The sequence below is a fragment of the Wyeomyia smithii genome, chromosome 3 (assembly GCF_029784165.1).
Source record: "Wyeomyia smithii strain HCP4-BCI-WySm-NY-G18 chromosome 3, ASM2978416v1, whole genome shotgun sequence".
NCBI classification, from domain to species: Eukaryota; Metazoa; Arthropoda; class Insecta; order Diptera; family Culicidae; genus Wyeomyia; species Wyeomyia smithii.
In genome coordinates, this window is record NC_073696.1 from 274,572,803 (window position 1) to 274,597,459 (window position 24,657).

At 42.5% G+C, this 24,657-nt stretch overlaps 1 protein-coding gene and 1 non-coding gene across 21 annotated transcripts in view; one reads left to right on the forward strand and one right to left on the reverse strand.

The window, feature by feature from the left end:
• LOC129732054 (uncharacterized) overlaps window positions 1-24,657 on the reverse strand; it is a 126,733-nt gene that overhangs the window by 22,250 nt on the left and 79,826 nt on the right. For all 20 annotated transcript variants that reach the window (XR_008729152.1, XR_008729153.1, XR_008729154.1 and 17 more), the window contains one exon: window positions 2,570-2,661. Coding sequence is in view for 17 of the 20 variants with exons in the window: in XM_055692520.1 (XP_055548495.1) it covers window positions 2,570-2,661 (92 nt within the window). In the remaining 3 variants the exon portion in view is untranslated. The remainder of the gene's footprint in view (window positions 1-2,569; window positions 2,662-24,657) is intronic.
• On the forward strand, window positions 20,490-20,561 carry Trnam-cau (transfer RNA methionine (anticodon CAU)). The gene has a single exon. It is a non-coding gene; the product is annotated as a tRNA-Met (tRNA).

The window sequence follows — 24,657 nt, forward strand, 5'->3', positions numbered from 1 at the left end:
TTTCTAGTATGAGCGAATGTCAATAAGACCTACGACCTACACTAGGTCCCATTAGAAGTTCAAAATCGCTGTAGCACAGTGTTATCTATGGGAAGAAAATAATTCGGTGGATAGGTGGTAGAAGAGTATGGAAAAACGAAATGTAAGTAAAGAAAACATTAATCTAAACACAAAAGTTTAATTGAAAATTATAGCTTTTAGCGCTCGTCGATAAAACACGTTTATTGGCCTTTTTCGCCTGGAGAATCAAAAAAAAATTAAAAGCTGTCAGAAAACATTTTTTTCAAATTCATTTTTACACCAGATTCTTTTGGAAGGAAAAAAATATTATCCACAACGAAAAACGGACCACGAGTGAAAATTTCGTACCTGGAACTGCAAGTCACTAAATTTTGTTAACGGAGACAGAGTGCTGAACCCCGCAAGTTCGGCATCGTGGCTCTGCATCAGATCTGTCGCAAAGGTGAGGAGGCGTGGAGGGCCGTGGCCGCAAGTAACCAACGAGCTGGGAACGGGTCCTTGTGTGCTGGGTAGGATGCAGGATAGCGTGATCAACTGGTAGTTAATCAACGAGAGGATGTGTGTGTAGAGCATTGAGGGTCGTTTCTTCAACTGCAGCATCATCAACATGCACTGCCCGCACGGAGGTAGACTTGACAACGAGAAGGATTCATTGTACGCGCAGTTAGCAACATACGCTTGGCCATCGGAGAGGCGGCAACCGCGGTACAAGGTGAGGTAACGTCGAGCCGGTAAAATGACTGATTTGACGGAGAATGTCAAGCGGTGGAGAGGAAAAAATAGCTTGGAAAAGCAATCCGACCTTGATTCTGAGGAGAAAGAAACGCTAGTAGGAGGTCAGCGCTCGTGAAGAGTTAGAAAAACTGTTCCGGGCTTACGACACGCGAGAGTTCTACGAAAAGGTAAAGGCTATAGAAGTAAGCCAGATAAAAGGTGAGCGCGAGGTGTCGACAGGAGGAAGCAGTTTTTCAATGAGCACCTCAATAGCGGAGCAACGGAAAGAGGCAGAAGGGAAGTTAACCTTGGAGTGCTTAAAAACGAAAACAATTTTCCAGTACCCGATGTCCTGGAGATCAGACCAAAAATTTGGTCACTAAAGCACAATCGAGCCGCATGTAAGTACAGACTACATGAAGAGCTCTATACATGGCAAAGAGGCACTAGCAATGGCATTCCACTGTGTAATTTCCACGTTTTGGGAGAAAAAAGGGACTACCGGAGGAATGGATGAGAGAAATTGTATGTCCCATCTATGAAACGGGCGATCGGCTACAATTGAACAACTACCGTAGCATTAAGTTCATCAACACCGCCTACACAGCCTTCTCCCAGATTCTGCTCCGCAGTCTTTCTTCTCTAGCAAAAGGATTCGTAGGGTAGTGCCAAGCGGGCTTCACACAAGCATGCGCTACTACGAATCAAATCTACACTCTCCAGCATGTCCTTCAGAAATGCCGAGAGTACAGCGTGCCCACATATAAAATCTTCGTGGACTTCACGCAGCGTATGATATAGTCGACCGAGACCAGCTGTGGCAAATAATGCCCGACTGTGGTGTTCCGGATAAACAACTTGACCTTGGATCGAGCGATGTGTTACGTGTGCATATCGGGGACACTCTCGAATCGCTTCGCAGCGCACACAGGGTTGAGGCAAGGAGATGGACTTTTCTGCACGTTGTTCAACATCGAAACGACAGGGACGATTTTCAGCAAAGGTAGTCAACTCATAGGCTTCGCAGAAACCGGGAGAAACCGGAAATCGGTTCTACTTTGGCTTCCGCAGGGCGCTTCGATCCAGGAGCATAGGGCGCCGTACGAAACTAACGATGTACAAACCTCAATTGAACCAGTAGTTCTCTATAGACTTGAAACCGTGGTGCTGCTCACGAAGGACATACGTGCACTGGGCGTATTTGAACGAAGATTGTGTCGGACAATATTTGGTGGAGCAGGCACCTATTGTTCATTATGAGCGATTCCCATTGTTCATCTGACGAAGGTCGGAAAAATGCGATAGGCTGGACATGTCGCGAGGATGCCGGACGACAGTGCAGTAAATCGGTGCCCTTCAGTTCAGTTAACATTTTTTATCTTTTGCTTCATCATAAACCGTATATATATTTTATAGGCCCTATTCAGAAATTAGCTGTGATTAAAAAAAATGGTACCACAACATGACATCTTTGACCCATAGGATAATCTGTGGGTAAGAGAGTAGCACTGCTTCAGTAATTGGCATGTCAAATAAATAGATGGTCAAATCCCGGTTTAAATCTGTATTAATAAAATTGCTGCATTGCAATTGAATGGAAAATGGTATACCATTTTCTACAATTCGAGCTCACATGGTGAGAAACGGTTAAAATAGCATTGCTGCAAGTGGAAACCTATCAATTTCGCCCCGTGCATACACTACAAACGCTCGTACTGAATATCGATTGACACTGATCTCGTCAGAAAACGCAGCCAAATTCCATCGGACAAAATCACGATACACCCGAGCCGCACACTGTGGACAGCATGACCGACTACAAAAATATACTTACTGTGGTATGTAGGGAGCTTTCGTCGAGTTCTTCAGGTGCCGCTGAAGCGTCGTATGAATGTTTGGCGGGATGAGTCTGTTGACAGCTTTGGACTGTGAAGAGGAGAAGAAAAAATATTATTTAATTAAAATGTTTCTTGACAGTCATATCTAATGTTTTTTTTTTTACATAATATGTCGGATTTCGACTACATAATCGCAAAAACTACACGTGCCAGCTGACGAAGCATTTCCGACTGGCACAAGACAAAACAAAAACTCACTTTAAGAATTAGCTTGGGTGAAGAGGGTGGAAACATTTCGACAGGTCAAGATCACGCACATCGTCGTGATCCCATCTGCGTATGAACCGGACAGATTGACATCCGCCAGATGACGATCGCGTGGAAAAACCCATCCGTCTCCATTCTTGTGCTCGTGTTTCCTTCCCGACAGATGATTGAAAGGTATTTATCAACTCAAATATGTGCAATTCGATCCATAATTTCGATAATGACCTATTTCGTTACTTAGACTGTAGAAAATTTAGAAAGTGTGCTTCGATTTGAGTTAATCGTAAAACGATAAACACAAACACAAAGTACCGATATGGGCGTAGAACTAAAATACGCCTATTTGCATCCTCTCAGTATCTACCGAAAGCGAGTTTCACTCAGCTTCTTGTTTTTTTTTAATCCAAACCTAAAGCACACTCACATTTTGCGCGGCTCTGCCATAAAAAAATCCGCGTGCCGATAAATGTTATGCCTGTGGTCAGTCACGCGAAAAGGCACCTTCCCTTCGTTCTCCAACCGTTCCAGCATCATAGTCGTAGATGATTGGCATACGGCCAATAGTACTTAACTATTACCCCAGCACCCGGTCAGGTAGAGACCCGGATCGGCTATACCGCAGTCATCTTAATAGGTAAAACCGTGTAACTCTCAGCGAGAAAATTGACAGCCACCAGGCAGGCAGTCAAACAGTGCCGCTTTTGGAGCTGAATGCGTAATGATCGCAGCGGTGGGCGTCGTCAACGCTATCAAAAGCACAACCGAGATCATTATCGCCATCACATTAAACTGCACGGATCGCAAAGCTATCCGCACTACTGACTGAGTATTGGCCGTTTGGGCTTCATTTGATGGTTCGCTAGCTGTTTTTCTTCTCTCTCTACGTACGCTAAAGCAACGAACGGCAGGAGGACGAATTAGTATAGCAAATTATTGTGAAAACGGTGGAATTTACGAATCGACGCGTGCAAACAAACAAAGCTGCCTCTCGATACTTTGTGCTGCGCTGCGCTGCGGAAATTTATTACGACAGCTGATTTGTTTTCAAGACAAGATAAAATGCGTTCGAACGAAAGTGAACTTCTGTTCGGACCGAGCGCCGGTGTTTGCATCTGTTGGTTATAAAAAAAACATCGTGGATGCGTTTTCTCTTTCATATGCAGCTCGAGAGCCATTGCCTCACTGATAGTGGAAAATTTACGCTAGGGTGCAAAAGTGTACTTCTCAAATGTATGTGAGTGTACGTGTGAGTATAGTTTTGTGGTAAAAACTATATTTTCATCGCTGTGCCTTTTTGTTGGGGTAACTTCCATCGCAGGTTGGCAAATGGCTGGACACGTGTAACTTGAGACCCTAATGTGACCATTCACCTCTGTCCAGCAACTCCTATCCCAACCTCCACGTGGTGCCGACCGGAATACGAGTAACCTTAGCGGAGATCGGGTAACCAACCCCGGTGGAAACTATGGTCGTATGCTGACTGGGAAGGGGGTCGTACGCGGCTGTATCCCCATAGGGGCGGCGTACAACAGCGTCTGACCCGGAGCGGGCGGCTGAATTATGGAATGCTGTATCCCGCCAGCTACACCTAAGATGGCAGCCCCATCAGTAGGGTGTAGGTATCGCGACCCTGGTAAGGTAGCATACCGAAACCTCTCATCAACCACGAACAACGAATTTAGAAACACGGAACGGATCAATCGGTTTCGTAGTGCTGGGAAATCAGAAAATAAGAGTCATCCGGTGGAGGCCCGTAGATGACCGTATACGCGTGTTGAGGATTAAGGGCAAATTCTTCAACTACAGTTTAATCAACACCTACGCACCGACAAACGACAAATCCGATGAAGTCAAAGTATGACAAGCTTGAGCGAATCTATGACGAGTGCCCAAAGCACGACGTAAAAGTCGTCATCGGAGACGCAAACGCACAGGTTGGGAGGGAGGAACTCTTACGTCCGGTCATTGGAAGACATAGCCTCCACTCGTCAACCAATGAAGACGGCCTGAGGCTGATAAACTTTGCCGCGGCCAGAGGAATGGCCATATGTAGCTCCTATTTTCCACGTTTGAATATTCGGAAACACACCTGGAGGCATCCAAATGGAGAAGCCTGCTCCCAGATCGATCACGTACTGATTGAAGGTCGGCACTTTTCGGATGTTACTGATGTTAGGTCTTTTCGGGGACCAAACATTGACTCTGACCATTATCTCGTCGTTTGTAAGATCCGCGCACGGTTGTCGAACGTGCTGAAATCTCGCACAGAGAGGACGACGCGTTTCAACATTCAGCGGTTGAAAGCTTACGGCGTGGCAGCAGAATACGCCAGAGAGCTGGATCAACGGATCGCAGAACAGCAGGAGGAAGGAGTGGAAGACATAAATGGGCTGTGGAGCATTATTCACGGCGCCATCGAAACGACTGCGAGAGAGGTGGTAAGTACGACGCGTGGAAGACAGCCTAACGGCTGGTTCGATGCCGAGTGCCAGAGAGCGACAGATGAGAAGAACCGTGCCAGGAGCCGCATGCTCACTGCGGCTACGCGTCAGAACAGAGAGAGGTACAGGGTGGCAAGAGCTGCTGAAAATAGAACCCACCGTCGGAAGAAGCGCGAGTACGAGGAGCAGGTACTCGCCAGCGCATAAGACAGCTATGCTCAAAACGACGTGCGGAGATTCTATAGAACTGTCAACAGAGTCAGAAGCAGGAATTTCCCGGTGCCGGTCATGTGTAATGACAAGGACGGCAACCTGCTTACTGATAAACCGACGGTTGCAGCCAGGTGGAAGGAGCATTTTCAGGCGCTTTTGAACGGTGAGGAGCCGGATGAGCAGAGCAGGAACAGGATGACGATTATTAGTGACGAACAAGCTGTGGAGCCACCAACACAGGAGGAGGTGAAAAAGGCGATTAGTGAGCTGAAAAACGGCAAGGCCGCTGGGAAGGACGGCATCCCGCCCGAACTTCTAAAAGCGGGAAGTGAGCGGCTGTACTATGCGATCCACCAGATAATACTAAGGATCTGGGTGGATGAACAAATGCCGAACGACTAGTTGGAAGGCCTCATATGCCCTATCTATAAGAAGGGCCATCGATTGGATTGTGGCAACTATCGAGGGATAACGATGCTCAACTCCGCATATAAAGTGCCCTCCCGTATCCTGTTCTTCAGATTGAGCCCGTAACGGAATCCTTTGTTGGCGAATACCAGGCTGGTATTCGAAAAGGGCGTTCCAGGACGGATCAAATCTTCACCCTGCGACAGATCCTCGATAAGTTCCGGGTGTACAATTTACCGACTCACCATCTGTTTGTGGGCTTCAGGGCGGCATACGACTCAGTGAAAAGGAACGAGCTGTGGCAGATCATGCTGTAACACGGTTTCCCTACGAAACTAATAAAGCTGAGTCGTATGACACTGGAGGGATTAAAATCGTGCGTGCGGATAGCTGGCGAGACATCAGCCGCGTTCGTAGCGTTGGATGGACTGAAGCAGGGGGATGCGCTCTCCAACCTACTGTTTGACATCGCTCTTGAGGGTGCAGTACGAAGAGCAAACCTCGAAAGAAACGGTTCGATCATCACGAAATCTCACATGCTTCTTGGCTTTGCGGACGACATCGATACCATCGGTATCAACCGTAAGGCCGTGGAGGAGGCCTTCGTACCTTTTAAGAGAGAAGCAGCGAGATTGGGACTTGTCATTAACTCTGCCAAAACGAAGTACATGGTAGCTGGCAGAGAGCGTGGGAGTCCCCGTGGTGTTGGTGCTGAGGTGGAGATAGATGGGGAACGATTTGAAGTGGTTGACGAACTCGTTTATCTTGGTACGCTTGTGACATGTGACAACGATATGAGCCATGAAGTGAAACGACGAGTTGCAGCTGCGAACAGGGCTTTCTACGGTCTGCGTAACCAGCTAAGGTCCCGTAGTTTGCAAACTCGCACAAAACTAGCGCTGTATAGGACGCTGATACTCCCGGTGGCCCTTTACGGACATGAAGCATGGACGCTGAAGGAAGCTGATCGACGAGTGCTCGGAGTTTTTGAGCGTAAAGTTCTGCGATCGATACTTGGCGGTAAACTGGAAGATGGAGTGTGGCGCAGACGCATGAATCACGAGTTGTACCAGGTATACAAACATGCTGATATAGTGAAGGTAATACAGCGGGGCAGGCTTCAGTGGGCTGGACATGTAGCCAGGATGCCTGACGAGAGAGCCGCCAAAACTATCTTCAGTAGAGAACCAAGAGTAGAGGCTGCCCAAAACAGAAGAAGCTGGACATCTCTAATTCGTTCGGCCCTAGACCGGTGAACGGTCCGTTAGCCAAAAAAGTAAGTAAAGTAAAGTAAGTAAACTTCCATCGCAAAATTTTTATCTTTTGAGCCCATCTCCGGTCATCGAATTTCCGCTTTGGGGAACAAATTTTCAATCAACCTATCTACCTCGAAGGATGTCTTAAAAATTAATTTTCATGAATTTAGTTTCCGGCAAATTAATTTCCACCAAGCTGTATTGCTTTTATTCACTCAAACTTCAACAGAATGTGCAGTCAAAGTATGTAGAATATGTGTATGTCAAATTATATCCAAAACATGTGAGATTAAATTTAAATAATTGCAAAAAATGTCTTAGTATATGCATAGTTGGTAGCGACTGAGTGGTTCGAAAATAGGAATTTTAGAACCAAATATTTTAGACTTTTAGAAACCAAGAGACCAAAATGGAACTAAAAAGATACCATGGAGAAAACTTGAAACGAAGAAATCAGACCATGAAGCGAAAAAAAATTATTGATAGGTGAAATAAGTTTGTAAAAAGTTTGTAAATAAATTTGAGGATTTCAAATGATTGTTTCAAAACGACAATAAAAACGTACAACTTTTGTAGTATGATTACTACTGTATTCCCAAATTGTTTGAAAATGAAAAAAAAAATCCTACAAATATTTTTCCTACGGTGACTGTTGCATAAAAGTCGACTTTAAATAATAGATGTTGTAACACTTACTCAAGTCCCAGTCACCAAATATATCTTACCAATACCCCCAGTGTTTGGAGACAACTTACAACGATGCAAATCGATGCACTAGAGCAACTAAAATCACGCTTTTCTGACACCAAAACTAAACAAACGCTCACAAATAGGAAAAACACGATTTATTCAGTAGCAAACCTTGGCACAGTGTCAGACATTCATCGCTCTAGAGGAAAATAATTACCAGTTTTCCAATGTGAGAGTGTGAACATTTTGCTAAACATGAACTAAAAACTATTTACGGTTATAGGTGATTAGCTTAGTATTTACACACTGCAATAGTGTAACTCAGATTTATAATTAGTATTCTTATACAATTTGTGGAGTTGAAGCAAAAATCCAAAATAAATCTTGACTGAAGAACCTGCTCAACGCATCAAAACATCGTCTCCATCGCTTCTCCGTTCTGGTAACCCACTTTGTCTAGTCAGTTCACAACTTTCCGGTTTTACCTGGCAGTACATAGTGTAGTTAGTGTATCGGCATCTCCAACAGCATGTCGCATCACCGACACACGACAGGGGCAAGCCCTAGCGAACGCCTTTAAAAGTGCTGCCGCGCGGGGCCGATTAATTAATGCTTTCATTGTCTGCTGAATGACGTGTGTGTAACAACGCGCACCTACCTTTGAGGGCTGAGCTGAGATTTTCCCACAGTAGGTCACCTGGTCTACACACGCCTCCGAGGAGTAGCACCTCTACAAAACTGCAGCTCCAAGTTTGGCGTGTTTCAGTCAAGGTGCATGAATAATATCGTTGTGCCACCAGGTAAAGGAGTATAAATCTGTGGAACGGGTAGCTTTACTAGGCTATTTTTTCCTCCTCGAAACCCACTTTGAAGGCCTCGACTCTCGCAACATGCTTTGTCCCCAAGACACTTTATTTTATTACAGCCTAATAGCCGTAGAGAAAAATCGTATTGCCAATCTCCTCATGCTTCTTGGGACTTGGAATGACACTCCAAGCGAATATCGGCGTGAGAGTTGAAGATGAATAACTGCGATAAAGATTGGCGAGCGATAAAATAATCTGGTATGTCTTGTCTTGCACAACAACATACTATTTAGAACCGTTCGTGCAAGTTAAACTCACAACGCCTGGATGCAATTCGTGCACTCGGTCATGTAAAAATGGTACAACCTAGCCAATGGCTGTGTCAGAAGTATTTGTTGTTGTTGTTATTGTTGAATTGGGGTAGTTGCATTCCTGCTCTGCCTCTGGCAGTGAGCTGTCGTAGTAGAAGCACTCCACTATATATATAACTTTAAAAGTACCTGCTGCTGAGCAGTGTGGAGAACGAAAACTAGTCACGAGAGAAGAAAAAAATGATGCCGCATCGGTTGTCAGGCTGGGGAATCTTTCTCGTTTTGTTGCATCAACGCCTGCAGTTGCTTCACTGTCATCGGGCGGTGCGTTTGAATCCATTATCCCTTTTACTTCTGCCGTTGGTTTTGAATCACGTGCTGGGCGCTTCGAGCTGCAGAACTAGTCGCGGGAAAATGGCGAATAAGCAGTGCATTCTTTTGGTCGTCTTTTTTTTTGTCCTGTTGACAGCCCCAGCATCATCGGCGGACCAACAACAGTACTCGCGGGTGGTCATGTACGAACGACATGGACGGTGGAATGCAATGAGTTGCACTCAAGAGGCTACCCCATCCCATCATCCAGCCCGGCACATTGTTGACGGAGATCTCATCGCTGGTGCTGAAGGATGCTGCTTTCGGAGTGCCTTTTTTCACCGGTGGCTACGTGTTTGGATGATTTACATAGTTGCACATTGCGATTCGCGATTTCCGGAACGACATTTTCCATAGAGTTTTCATAGCCTGGCATCAATATCTCTTTGGGATAAACGAAGTAATCAGTTTCATCTTTTATTTCTGAAAGTACGTACAGGGAAGTATTTTTTTAAATCAGGTCGATTTGATAGAAATTTTGAGCTAGGCCTATAACATCATAGACCACTGCTAGCATATTATATGTAATATTTCATTAGGGACATTGCCTTATTTTCTTCTATCTTGTGTAAAGTTTAGTTGAATACAATGCTTCATAATTCTAGAAACATCGGATCATCTTTGACTTGCGCTTGATGGTGAACAATACGAAATAACGTGAATAATTCCATGCCAGTAATCCGAGTAAATATTCTCCAACGGACGTGTGGCTCGTTCTCTAACACTCTCAAATGGCTCCCGGCAGTGCTTTGTTATAGTACACGAGTCACAGAAACCAACCAAACTGTAGTTCGACTGTAGAATGGCCAAATACCTTCAATATGTTTTTTAACCAGGATAATGCCCAGAGGTCAGAATTCGACATCCAAAATGGGTACTACCAATGTCTTGAACACATCTCAAAATTGCCAAATATTGCCTAATAACACGGGCGGATTAATGGCGAAGCTGCTTGACAATGATCGAAGGGAGCCAAATGAGTGGGCGAAAAATTTGAAAAAATAAAACTGAATGTTCTGCAGTTTTAGTTGACTATCTTGTTTTAGACTGCTATTTCTAAAATTATCGAGTTAATAAAAATTGTAATCGGACTTGGACTTAAACTGAAAAATACTCAGGGAAACGTTAACGAATGAGAAACAGTTTTCCCAACGCTGGTATCCATTCGGAGCACAGCCAATTGCTACCTTTCCTCAGTTCTTGGGGTCTAAATTCTTTTTTTATTGGTTCGGGATCCATGTCATAGCATCCAAAAATCGGTATCCTATTAAGGTCTGGTTTTGCGTTCATCCGCTTCTCTGCAGAGGTAACGTTTCCAGCTGAAGCCGTCGGAACTGCTCCCGACCACAACATCTTCGCACCTTTTGAATCAGGCAGAATTAGATCTTAACCTGGGCTTCAAATGGTGTGTCACTGGAAGTAGCGTCAAACATAGCTTCGTCCCTCACAAGTTCCTATCTCAAACCTCCACGAGTCATATGATTACACTAGACTGCCGGTTGAAACATGGACACAACTGGTTGGTGTTGCCTGGGCAATGTTGTCATCCGTCAATTGCTAAGTGAGAAGGTGCGACGCGATCATTGGCGCGTAAATCATATTCCGGCGGTAGAGTGAATGCTTCGCCAACCCGAGCGTCTGTTCACCAAGATGGTGCGGCTCAAAACAGCGTCTGATCCTAATGTTAGGAGCGGCTGATCAACGTCCTGGTGGCAGTGTGGGACTCTAAACAGTGCTGACACGATGGTCCCCCGGCGAGACAGGGGGTTGGGGAAGGTCCAACGAGCCGCCCCGGAAAATAACATGTTACAAACAACGTGAGAGATGGACTTAGGCAACGAAATAAGGACTACGATTGGAATCTTGGGACATAAAACTGCAAATCGCTCTACTTTCCAGGATGTGATAGGATAATCTATGACAAGCTACATCCACGCAATTTCGAAGTCGTAGCGCTGTAGGAACTTTGTTGGACAGGACAGAAGATATGGAAAAGCGGGCACCGGGCGGCTACTTTCTACCAGAGTTGTGGCACCACCAGCGAGCTGGGAACCGGCTTCATAGTACTGGGCAAGATGCGCCAACGCGTGATGGGAAGGCAGACTATCGACGCAAGGATGTGGAAGTTGAGGATACAATAGCTGCCCGCGACGGGACGTGAAAGTCGTCATTGGGGACATGAATGCTAAGGTATGGCGGAAGGCAATGTACGGACCGGTAATCGGACCCAATAGCCTACATGCCGTGTTCAATGATAACGGCCGTCGGAGAATAAACTTCTCGGCCTCCCGTGGTATGGTAGTCCGTAGTACTTTCCCCGCAAAGGAATCCAGAAGTTCACCTGGAGATCACCCGACTAGCAGACAGAGAACCAAACCGACCACGTTCTAATCGACGGCAGATTCTTCCCCGACATCATCAACGTTCGCACCTACCGCATTACGAATATAGATTCGGTCCACTACCCATCAGTAGCTGTGTGCATGCGTTCAAAACTATCGACGGTATACATATAAAACCCACCGAAGTCGAACGCCGCGACCAAATATCGAGCAACTGCGGAACGCCGAAGTTGCACAGGAATACGCGCAGCAGCTGGAAGCAGTGCTACCCACGGAAGAGCAGCTTGGCGCAGCTCCGATCCACCATAGGTAGCACTGCTGTAGCGCTACTAGGTAAACTAGGTCTACTATGTCATAGAAATGACTGGTTTGACGGTGAATGCAAACGATTAATCGAGTAGAAGAACGCGGCACGGGCGAGAATGCTGCAACACCGTACGAGAGCGAACGTGGAACGATACCGACAGGCACGGAGGACCGAGATCGCGTAGCGATGGAAGAGCTGTACCAAGCTAACGACACTCGGAAGTTCTACGAGAAGCTGAACAGCTCCCGTAAAGGCTTCGTGCCACAAGCCGATATGTGCAGGAGCTTGGACGGTAATCTCCTTACCAGGGTTGATATTTGTTGACACTCTTGAGTGAAAGTGAAAAAAAGCATCCATAAACGTTATTTTTTTTACAATCCTTTCAGAGTTCTCCTTTCCCGCTTTTTGCATGGAAGTGAACTGTCAAAACACCACATTATATTTCATGCGATGGAAGCAAGACAACAAAATCAGTTTATCAGTTAACGAAGATTGTCAAGGCATCGGTCAGTGTCAGTGAAAAAGTGTTTCGGTGAGGTTTATTTTGGTTGAGTGGACTGTTTGTTTTTCTTTTTCGCTTTGAAGTGAAGATCATTTGGTTGGAGTTATCGTCAAATTTTATTCCGTAACCGTGAACGATGCGCGCGATCTATTCCATCTGAGTATAACAGCACGTTACTAGGACGAAAATCTAGTGTATCTGAAAGAGTGCTGCGATCATTGGAAGTGAGAATTGAAAATGATTGGCTGTAATTTTCGAAGAATTTTGCTGGGGAAAATGACTTTTATCAGCACTGCTCCTTACAGACGAGTGTGAGGTGGTCGAAAGGTGGAAGCAGCTCGTTGAGCATCGAAACGGCGACGCAGTAGAGCGCGAGGACGGTATAGCTACTGATCTTGATGCAGGAGCACAAGACATCAGGATTCCAGCACCCGATATCCTGGAGGTGGAGGAGGAGATTGGCCGGCTGAAAAACAATAAAACTGCTGGAGTGGGCCATTTTCCCAGCGAGCTATTGAAATACGGTGGAGAAACACTGGCTAGAGCCGTGCATTGGGTCATTGTCAAGGTTTGGGAGGAAGAACGAGTACCGGAGGAGTGGATGGAGAGTATTGTGTGTCTCATCTACAAAAAGGGCGAAAAGATGAAGTGCTGCAATTACCGAGCAATCACTCTGCCGAACGCCACCTACAAGGTACTCTTCCAAATACTCTGCCGTCGACTATCACCATTTGCGAAGCAGTTCGTGGGGCACTACCAGGCGGGACTCATGAGTGCCCGCACTACCACGGATCAGATATTCGCGGTTCGGCAGGTTATGCAGAAATGCCGCGAAAGCAACGTGCCCACACATCATTTGTTTATCGATTTTAAATCGGCGTACGACACAATCGATCGAGACCAGCTATGGCAAATTATGCACGACTAAGGATTTCCGGACAAACTAACGCGGTTGGTCAAAGCGACCTCCCACCTCCAGTTCGAGTGGGTGGTGGAGAAATCGAGGTGGTCGATGAGTTCGTGTATCTGGGCTCACTGGTAACTGCCGACAACGATACCAGCAGAGAAATTCAACGAGGCATTATGGCAGGAAATCATTCATACCTTGGTCTCCGGAGGACGCTGCGATCGAGTAGAATTCGTCGCCGCACCATGTTAGCCATCTACAAGACGCTGATTAGATCGGTAGTCCTCTACGGACATGAGACATGAACAATGCTAGTGGAGGATCAACGCGCCCTAGCGGTCTTCGAGCGGAAGGTGTCGCGTACCATCTTCGGTAGACTGCAGATGGAGAACTGAGTGTGGAGAAGGCGAATGAACCACGAACTACAGGAGCTGCTTTGGAAACCATCTATCGTCCACACCGTTAAGATTGGTAGATTGCGGTGGGATGGGCATGTTGTAAGGATGTCGGACGAAAGCCCGGTAAAGATGGTTCTCGAAACATAAGTTCACCTTTGACTTGCGCTTGATGGTATAGATTACAACGATGTGCATCCTCTTCTGAACGATACGAAACAACGTGATTCATTACATGCCAGTGATCTGAGTAAATACTCTTCAACGAAGTGTGATTTGTCCTCTAACTCAGTCCAGGCGCGAGCATCGCGAGCAGTGAATAGTACACCTATACCATCTTGTGTTGTAAGAGTTGCGAGAGCAAGTTTTCCCGAAGATACGGATACGGTAAATTCAACTCCATGTGAGACATAGTTTTAATTACTCTATCATACTTTCCGGCCAGTGTCTCGAAATTCATTCCGTATAAACCGCAGATGATTTGCACCCTTCCGAAATGATCACTGCATCCTGTGTCTAGGCAGAACTGGATCTTCCCGATTTCAGATTTATTTCTGGCCGCCATTTACGCTACAGCATTTCCTTCTGGTTTCTACGAACGACAGTTCTTCTGTATATGCTCGACCTTGCCAGAACGATGGCGCTTGCCGGTAAACTGCTGTTTCCCCCTACCTCCGACGAGTGCCGTATTACTTAGGTCATCCTAGCGATGTTAGACCGCCCTTCTCCTCTAGATTATCGAGTACCGTCACCCGGGGATCAGAGATGTCGCGTAAGGTTGAGAATAGTTAAACTATCAAGGCACCTTCTTCCATTTTCATTACTGCAGGCTTGAATTGCCAGAAAAGATCATCAAATTCAACAAAATGAGCTCTTGAGGATATTTCTTCCTTCTACCGTAATCGTGCCAACTGTTTTCTCAGTAACGTTAAACTTGATACGGATTTTTTCACAAAGGTTTCTTTGAGAGCCTTTAAGAGCAGCAGAGCCGTTTGCTTTTGCCTGAACAAATTCAAAGATTTCATCCGTTGTGAATCCACCGAGAAGAAAGTTCGCATTTCTGTCGATTTGATTCCACTTCGTTAGAGCATCGCCAAAGCGGGTCCTGTCAGTCCAGATGAAACTACAACTGCATTCAAGTGACTCGAAAACACCAATTTTCGAAATCTGGTCCGGTTAGCTGCGGGATGCGTTGCGAACAGACATAGACGAACTCGGACAAATGTTTACGAACAAGTAATATTTTATTGAAAACCCCCTTTACGCCTTTTCCATTAGCGTTATAAACTCCTCAAGGCCTGCTTTGAAGTGCCTACTACTTTATGAATCTGAACATATAAAAATGCAGCTCTGTCTGTCTGTCTGTCTGTCTGTCTGTCTGTCTGTCTGTCTGTCTGTCTGTCTGATTCATATAGGCTTGACAACCACTTAACCGTGAAATTTTGTATGTAGGGGTTTTAGGGGCCGAGAAAGGTGACTAAGATAGTTTGAGACCCCTCCCTCATCTGGAAGGGAGGGGTCCCATACAAATGAAACACGAATTCATGCACATCTCGAAAATTAACCAAGCAAATGGAACCAAATTTGGCATGTGGATATTTGAAGGACTGACAAATATGTCCATATTGGTTCGACACCCTTCCCTCTGGAAGGGAGGGGTTCCATACGAATGAAACACAAATTTCTGCATATCTCAAGAACTAACTGGAACTGGACGAACTGGATATTTCTAGGGGTAACAAATATATCTATAATGGTTTGACACCCCTCCCTCTTTTAAAAGGGAGGGGTCCCATACAAATGAAACACAAATTTCGCACAGCTCGAGAACCAATCAACCAAATAGAATCAAATTTGGCATGTAAATGTTTTCAGAGGTAACAAATTTGTCCAGAATGGTTCGACACCCCTCCCTCTTATGTGAGGGAGGGGTTCCAAACAAATGGAACAAAAATTTCTGCACATCTCGAGAACTAACCAACTAAATGGAACCAAAATTAGCAGGTGAATGTTTTTAGGGGTAACAAATATATCCATAATGGTTTGATATCTCTCCCTCTTCTATAAGGGAGGGGTCCCATACAAATGAAACACAAATTTCGCACTCGAGAACAAATCAAGCAAATACAACAAAATTTGGCAGGTGAATGTTTTCAGGTGTAACAAATATGTCCATAATGGTTCGACATCCTTCCTTCTTCTGGCATGTCTCCAAATACATACCACTTTGAAATCCAAAGGGGCGACTTCCGGTTTCTGAAAAACATACCACCCAATATGGGTATTTTCGGAATTTTTATGATGCACTGAAGCCACAAATCGACCTCAGTCAACATATTGAATTGTAAGATGGCATCTTCCGGTGTCTGTAAAACAGCCGAAAATGATCAAATACCACTCATTATGAGCGTTTCTTTAACCAGATTGACGCACGGACGCCGTAAATTGTTCCCAAATGCCATTTTAAAATCCAAGATGGCGATTTCCGGTTTCCGAAAAACAGCGGCAAATGACCAAATACCCCTCAATATGCGTATTTCCGGAATTGTTATGATGCACTGAAGCCACAAATCGACCTATCAACCTCAGGCAAGATTTTGAATTGTAAGAAGGCGACTTCTGGTGTTTGGAAAACATCCGAAAATGACCAAATACCACCCAATATGAGTGTTTCTTCAACCAGATTGACGCTCAGAGCCCAAAAATTGTCTCCTAATGCCATTTTGAAATCCAAGATGGCGACTTCCGGTGTCTGAAAACAGCAACAAATGACCAAATACCACCCAATATGGGTATTTCCGGGGTTGTTATGACGCACTGAAGCCACAAATCGACCTCAGACAACATTTTGAATTGTAAGATGGCGACGAAACAGCCTAAAGTGACCAAATACCATCCAATATGAGTATCTCTGGAACGAGAATTGACCCCCGACACCGTTATGAATTGTAAGATGGCAACTTCCGGTTCCTAGAAAACAGCCAAAAATGGCCGATTTCCATAAAATATGAGTATCTTTGGAACCAGAATGATACACAGGAGCTAGAATCGACCACAGACACCATTTTGAAATCGAAGATGGTGACATCCGGTTTCTGGAAAACAGCCGAAAATGACCAAATAACACCTAATATGGGTGTTTCTTAAACCAGAATGACGCTCACGGGTCAGAAATTGTCTCCAAATGCCGTTTTTATATCCAAGATGGCGACTTACGGTTCCTGAAAAATAGTCCAAAGTGATCAAATACCACCCAACATGAGTATCACCGAATCCAGAATGATGCAAGGAGCTATAAATTGACCTTAGACACCAGTTTGAATTGAAAAATGGCAACTTCTGGGAAACAGCCGAAAATAACCGAATACTACTACATATGGATATGTCCGTAATCGAAATGATGTAGAGAAGCCAAGCATTGTCCCACTTTCATTTTCTTTAAAACAACGAAAATAACTGAAATGCACCCAATATATATCCGGAATAGAGGTCATGTACAAAAGCCAAATGTCGAGGATGTGGTTATTCCGATAAAACCAATCATTTTTTAAACGATATAATTCAATCGCAAGGAATCAATGAATTTTAAATGTTTAAAATTATTAAATTAAACACTAGTAAGGCAGGTCAGCTAGTGCTCTTAATATAATCTCTAGTTAATGACTTAATTTAACAATTCGATTTAAAATAGTTTTAGTAGAAGTCCATTTTTAAATAAATTCAATGGGGACCTACCGGACCAGTATGGTTTATATAGGGTGTGGCGATGTTAGTATAGTTGTACTGGTGCCTTGCATCGTTTCTTAATATCATGTACGAAAATGCTATGATTTTATTTACGCTACCGTTGCTAGGAAGGGGTGCTACGTCATACCAATGTTTTGATTTCGTTTTCTTGTAGTGTTATATTGCAAATTAATGGCATCGATTTTGGAATTAAGTTATCCATCTGTGAAAACTAAAAGTATTGAAAAATTTTAAAAGTGCAGTCTTCGTTAGTGGTACTACTGACTATCAGGATGAAAAAATACGTGTTTGAGCTGCCGCCTGTAGGACCAAGCTTTCAAAGAAAGTGGATGCAGTTATGAGCTGGTGAACAGGTACGTGCTCACTCAATATAAAGCAATACCGTTACGTTACAGAGGACTAATTTTACTGTTTATTCTATTCTAGTGTCACTACCTGAAAAACCTAAAGTAAAAGGTCAACTGAATCACGGGGACAATCCAACATAAGTTGTACAGCAAATTCAAATTAACATAATCGGATTTGGACTGACGTTTTCTGCCATTACCAGTAATATTATCGGTGGTTTGTTGCAAAGTTCCTGCTTTTACCTAACCGATACGACCAATTCTGAAATACTGTGGCAGAAACTTCACGTGACAGCGGCTTCTAAGAAACAAATCAGCAACATAATGCTACCCAACGCAACCGTCATATCATCGACACGCAAAAGGTTATTCGGGAAAACAAAATATATACATCAAAACCCAGAGGAAACAACCTGACAATACCAATATAAAATACAAAAACTGAAACCAGGAAATATTACGATATTAAAATTTATAAAAAAACATTTTTGAATATTGTTTAAGATATTACTTTCATCTGAAAAAAATCGGATTTCAATTCATAATACATACAATATATTAACTGAAAAAAAATATTTCTGATTTTATTCAATTTTGATTTAGCATTCAATCTATTCAAAGTGGTACAAAGTAGTGAGTGTTATGTGCAGTAAATTTGTATAGCCGTTTCATGATAACATCAGCCCCTTTTAAAAATGATTTAACGGTATTCATATTTTATTGCAAAAATCGCTTGATAAAACAACAAAAACAAGCGGTGTCAGAACAGTTCACTTCTCTAGTTTACTTGGGAAATGCTTTTATATAACTTGTTGGTGAAATGAGCATTAAAATTAGAATAATTAAAACAATCTCCATGAGAGAATGTGAAACAGTTTGTGGTATGACGTCACAACTATTACTACGGACGTTGTTGATATTTATCGTCCTTGCCAACACAATCTAACGTGTACTTCTTCCACACCCTATATAAACCATACTGCTACCGGACAACTGGACCTTTTATTTATTTATTTATTTATTTACGTCAATCATAGTAGACTACATCTTAAAACTATTGCTAACGTCACAAATATAGTTATCTAATTATAGTGTTCATTTTTTTTTATAAGAGCATTTCGCGACATAGTTAAATCAATAACTTCACAATATTTATTAAATAGACTCATCATACTATTAACTGGACCGGCCATGGCATATTCTGTTCTATAAGAATTTAATACAAAAATTTTTCGTGTTCTTAATGAGCGTGTAGGAGCATAAAAGTTTAGTTTTCCTAGCAAATTTACCGAACATATGCGTTGTGAAACTAAATCGTTGACAAGAGTTACCGAAGCAATTTCTCTTCTTTTTTCAAGCGTTTCTATATTAATGAGCATGCAACGCGATTCATAACAAGGGAGAGGAAATGAGTTCCAACCTAGTTTTCTTAGTGCATATAACAAAAACTGTTTTTGTACGGATTCGATTCTATTGGAATGGACGTCTTGATAAGGCGACCAAACAACACTACAGTATTCTAAAATAGATCTAGCATATGTAACAAAAAGAGTTTTTATAGCATACGGGTCTACGAACTGATAACTGAACCTTTTTAAAAAACTCAGCATACTGTTGGCTCAATTGATGATCGTATTGTAGTGATCAATGAATGTTAACTTAGAATCCATAATCACTCCTAAATCTCTAATTTGATAACACCTTTCTACAATTTGATGTCCAAGAGTGCAACTGGAATGTTCAGGATTTCTCTTCCTTGTGTAGGATATAATATTGCATTTCTTCACGTTAAGATCAAGAAGACTATTTTTACACCAAACGTAGAAAATGTCAACCTCTTGTTGGAATTGTTGGATGTCTGATTTGTTTCTTATTTCCATGTACAATTTCATGTCATCGGCATATAACAATACTTTGAGACGATTCAACACAAGGATAACGTCATTAACAAATAGAATGAAGAGCAAAGGGCCTAAATGGGAGCCTTGTGGAACTCCAGATGTCACTTTTACTGGTACAGAGATATAGATATAAAGATATAGATAGATATATCAAATTTCAAATAAAATGTACACAAAAATTAATTCGCGAGGAAACGCGAAGAAAAATTTTAAAATTATATTCTCAAAATATTCCAAAAAATATAGAAAAAAATGTCACAATCATCACAATTTCCACAAAAATGTATGCACATGATTGAAAAATACCTAAATTCTAAAACACCGTCAATACCAATAAAATGTTGAAGAAAAATATATCGGAGAAATGTCACTTGCAAAACATTTCAAATATTAAAAAATGTTATTGTAAATGTCATTCAATATACAAATTTCTCAAATATATTCATTTATTCTTTGCAATTTTTCACATACGCGTAACATTTTCTCAAAAGAATCGCCTAACAAAAATCACATGTTTAATACATATTTGACACCATTCGACTGGAATCGAGTATTCGATTCCGTTGCTGGCTCTGTCTCTGTTACAACAACGGGTAAACAAATGGTAACGCTGGTAGTCAGCCCGGCAGGTAAGCATCAGAGCTTTGTTTGTATTGCTCGACAATGAAGAAAGAGTTTTGATGTTATTGCAGCTCAACAACGTAAGCAGAGTGGCGCAGTGGAAGCGTGCTGGGCCCATAACCCAGAGGTCCGTAGATCGAAACTACGTTCTGCTATCGATTTTTTTCTCCCGGATAGCATTTTTGAGTTGCTTCATCAAGTTCGCCTTCGCCTTATATTTTTTCTAAGGGGGGGATTTGTTAATAGCTTAAGTATTTATGATAAATATCAGTAAATAATGAGTATGTGTGTCCAGTCACAAATGGTGACTTCTCAACACTGTTAGAAATTTGTAATTTTAATTGTTAGGATTTGTTTGCTTTCGCAATTAGGACTTATCATTCGTAGGGATTTACACCTACTTGTCAGAAAAGGGGAAGTAAACTTACAACTAACTTAATTGCTAACTTATTAGCTATAAAGAGAGCTTATCGTTGCAATTGAGGATTGCAACGATTTTTGTCGAAAATTGTTAATAATTTTATTTGACATAGCTTCTAATGGTTCAACACCAGTAAGTTCATGTAATTCGAGTGTACCAAACCAAGGAGGACGCTTCAAAATCATTTTCAGAATTTTATTCTGAATCCTTCGGAGCGTTTTCTTCCTTGTTGAACAACATCTTGACCAGATCGGTACAGCATAAAGCATTGTTGGTCTAAAAATTTGTTTGTAAATCAAAAGTTTGTTCTTTGAACAAAGTTTAGAATTCTTGTTAATGAGAGGATATAAACATCTCGTATATTTGATGCACTTGGCTTGTATACTCTCAATGTGCTCTTTGAAAATAAGTTTTTTATCATAAATTAGTCCCAAGTACTTAACCTTGTCAGACCAACTTAAAATAACCTCATTCATCTTGACAACGTTATTATTGTTTGGCTTGAGGAAAGAAGCCCTAGGCTTATGCGGAAAAATTATCTTTTAAGTTTTAGAAGCATAGGGGAGAGATTTTCCACTTTTGCAAGTAGGAAGAAAAAATATCTAAACTTTTCTGCAATCGACTGCATATGACACGAAGACTTTTTCCGTTTACGGGAATGCTTGTGTCATCGCAGAACAATGACTTTGTGCATCCTGGGGGCAAATCAGGAAGATCTGAAGTGCCTTCGCCTTATATAATTTATGTAATAAACTGCCGTGTTAAATAAACGTTTTGATAAAAAAAATAATATTTATTTTGTTTGGTTTTCCGCCAGATAGAAAAAATGATAACCGATATTAATTCTCATCAATATTTTTACATCCGATAGTCATAAAAATAACATTGCTTTTGAATACATTTTGTTCATAGTCACTGATACGAAATAACAATCTTCTAAGATGTAAATATGACCAAATACACAAACACCATTTAAATTATGATCACCTTTAGCGTTCATCATTCCCATCTCTCTAAATTAAATAAAAGATAGTGTTGCAACTTGGGTAATACCATAGCATATAATGTTGACAAACCCGAAACTGAGTCCAATTACCGACTCATATCAACGTCTGTCCCAACCTGCGCATTGTCTCACTGTCTCGGGAGTGATGTACAGCTTTCTGTGACAAACATCGCACACCAAGGAAACGAACAACGTGACACTAATGATGCCTTAGACCTGACAACTTATCATGCTTGGCTATCACTCCGGTAGCTGCGTCAGTTTTGTTTCCAACCTGACTGCTTTTGGAGTCAATTCAAAAATGTTAGACTCACCAATTGTAGTCAGCTTCCCATGCTTTGAACAATAATCTCCAGTCTTTAACCCAAACGCATCACTTTTTAACGGGAGAAATTAAAAATTACTAACCAAATAATACTATTTGGTTTTGGTATTTAACTTTAATAAGAATAGACTTCTATCATTTGCAGTGGGAGTTTCAAAGTAAGAGTAAATAATTCAGACACAAAGACCGCCACTTTCAAAAGGCTACCAAATATCCAAACGCCGGCTTTCTTTTATGAAGCACTCACAAAACCGAAACAAACCTACGCTTAACATTTGAGGTCAGCAGAATGACACATCCATTAGGACCATGCAGTGTATGCAATGCAGTGTCTGTCTCGGAGCCGATACGGAGCGTCCGGCTTAATCATTTATCCGCTTGGTTGCCAATTGTCGTTGCTGTTTTGTTGTGCTCAGCTGACTTCCATTATCGCTGACTGCCGCGACTTATTAGCATTATTGGCTCTTGTTTCTCCTTCTATTAGTGGCTGATGTTTTCTTTTCATTTCGCATACTTTGTGCGCGCGCTATTGTAGACCCATGCATGAGAGAAGGCACATGCAAAAGAAAAAAACACTACTGGACCATAAGGCAATCGAAATAATAAAAAAAAGCATATACATAAAACAGTCGATCGCGCAGATGTAAACAGAAACTACTTCTGACTTCGCGAGTTTGTTTGTTTCGTTTATCCAACGTTTTATTAGAAGGCAGCGATGGGAGGGGAAAAAAGAAGAATAATAAGATCATTAGCGCAATAGTGCAGTCGTGCCAGGCAGTTAGCCAGCCAGCGCAAGCGAAAACCGCTGATAATGACGACGATGTGGAGCCATAGTGGAGCCGCCGGCCGTTATGCGGCAGGCGGGCGGGCGCGGATGGAATTCTCTGACTTTTTTTCTGCTGCAATCCGCACAATATGCAAATTAATTGTTTTATTTGTTGTGGGAAAATCGACTACCGCTGGCAGCAGGTAAGACAAGAGAGTTTCTAGCAGGTACTCCACATGTTGATAACTGTCCTTCCGAAATAGATCAATTTGGCGGAGTTCGAATGCATTTAAAATGAGAGGTTGTTAGTTCTACAAGCCGCTGTAGAACAGACTGGGTTTTAAACCGTTTTCAGCAATTTGAATCACATTTTAGACTGTAGATATACAGATGTGGTATCGAACAGAACAAATTAAAATTAAATTTAGTAAAGGAATTTCTCATCCCCGAATCAAATTATTTAGCAAACCATGAAAGCCACTCAAATCTAAAACTTCACCCTATACAGTTCGTAGATAACATGACAAATAAATAAATTCAAGCGTTCACAAAAGATATGTGACCGCATTCGAGACAAATAGATGTAGGACAGAGGAACCAAGACTAACCGCAAAAACTAGTGCCTGAAAACTATAGGTGTAACCAACCGACTTTCAGATGCTTGCTATGAATTCAGATTAACAGATGGAACGACAAATCGGAAAACTTTTGTTTTGTGATAGAACTACATATGAAGGTTGCTGTGGCCCACTTGGGGAAACAAGTATTTACAAACAAAAACGAGGAGATGATGATTTAGTAAGTTATACATTGTTTCCTTGGGAAAAGATCATCTTTTATCATTCACGAAATGAAGTAAGCAGCCGTTGAATCTGTTTTTGTTCAAGTTACAAAATCTCCGCAGAATTATAATTTTTAAGCCCCATTTTTTGTGGAATAGCGAGAAAAAGTATAAGAGAGATCAAATTTGAAATTTCTGGAATTTTTTTTTTGTATCGTATTTTATGACACCGAAACCATTTGCTAACAAATATGAATTTCTTTCAAACAACTTTGGTCGTTAAGTTCATTAATGTAGCTGGTTTCAAGTCAATTTCCCAGGATTAAGTTCTGGGACGGTGGTGAAAGGGCAACAAAAATGCACATTTTAAAACTAATAATTTCTTCAACTAAATACTTGAACCAAACGGAAAGAAAAACAGACCTGCTCACCGAGGACGATGCAGGGTTGTTACTCGATGAGTGCTTGAAATTTACCTATTCGGATGAAAGTGAAACTTTTTTTTACACTCGTACAGTCCCGTGATTGTACATAGTATGAGCTTCTGGTGCGTTCGTTCACTCGAGCTTACATGCAGCATTCGTTTTGCACGGCGGATCCTTTCGCGCGGGCCGAGAGTGTGGTGAAAGGTTGTTATGTTTGTACGCCCCTTTTGCCGGATTAGTGCGCGCCTAAGTGGTCCTGCCCTGATGGCCGTGTGAGCAATTTGCACCACTTTTTTTTGTTTTCGGCTACAAACAGCAATCCAATCGATCAACCATTATTGCCATGCTCGAGCGAGAAGCGCGACCGGAAGTTACGTCGGTTGGTTGGTTGCTCTGACTAATTGCGATCGTGACTCAATTTCCGAGGTTGCCGTCTGAAGTCGCTGACCGATTCGCGACCAGGTCGAGAGAATAATTGCACCCAGCAGGCAGAACAGTCATGCGTACGAAGTACATAGCACAGACAG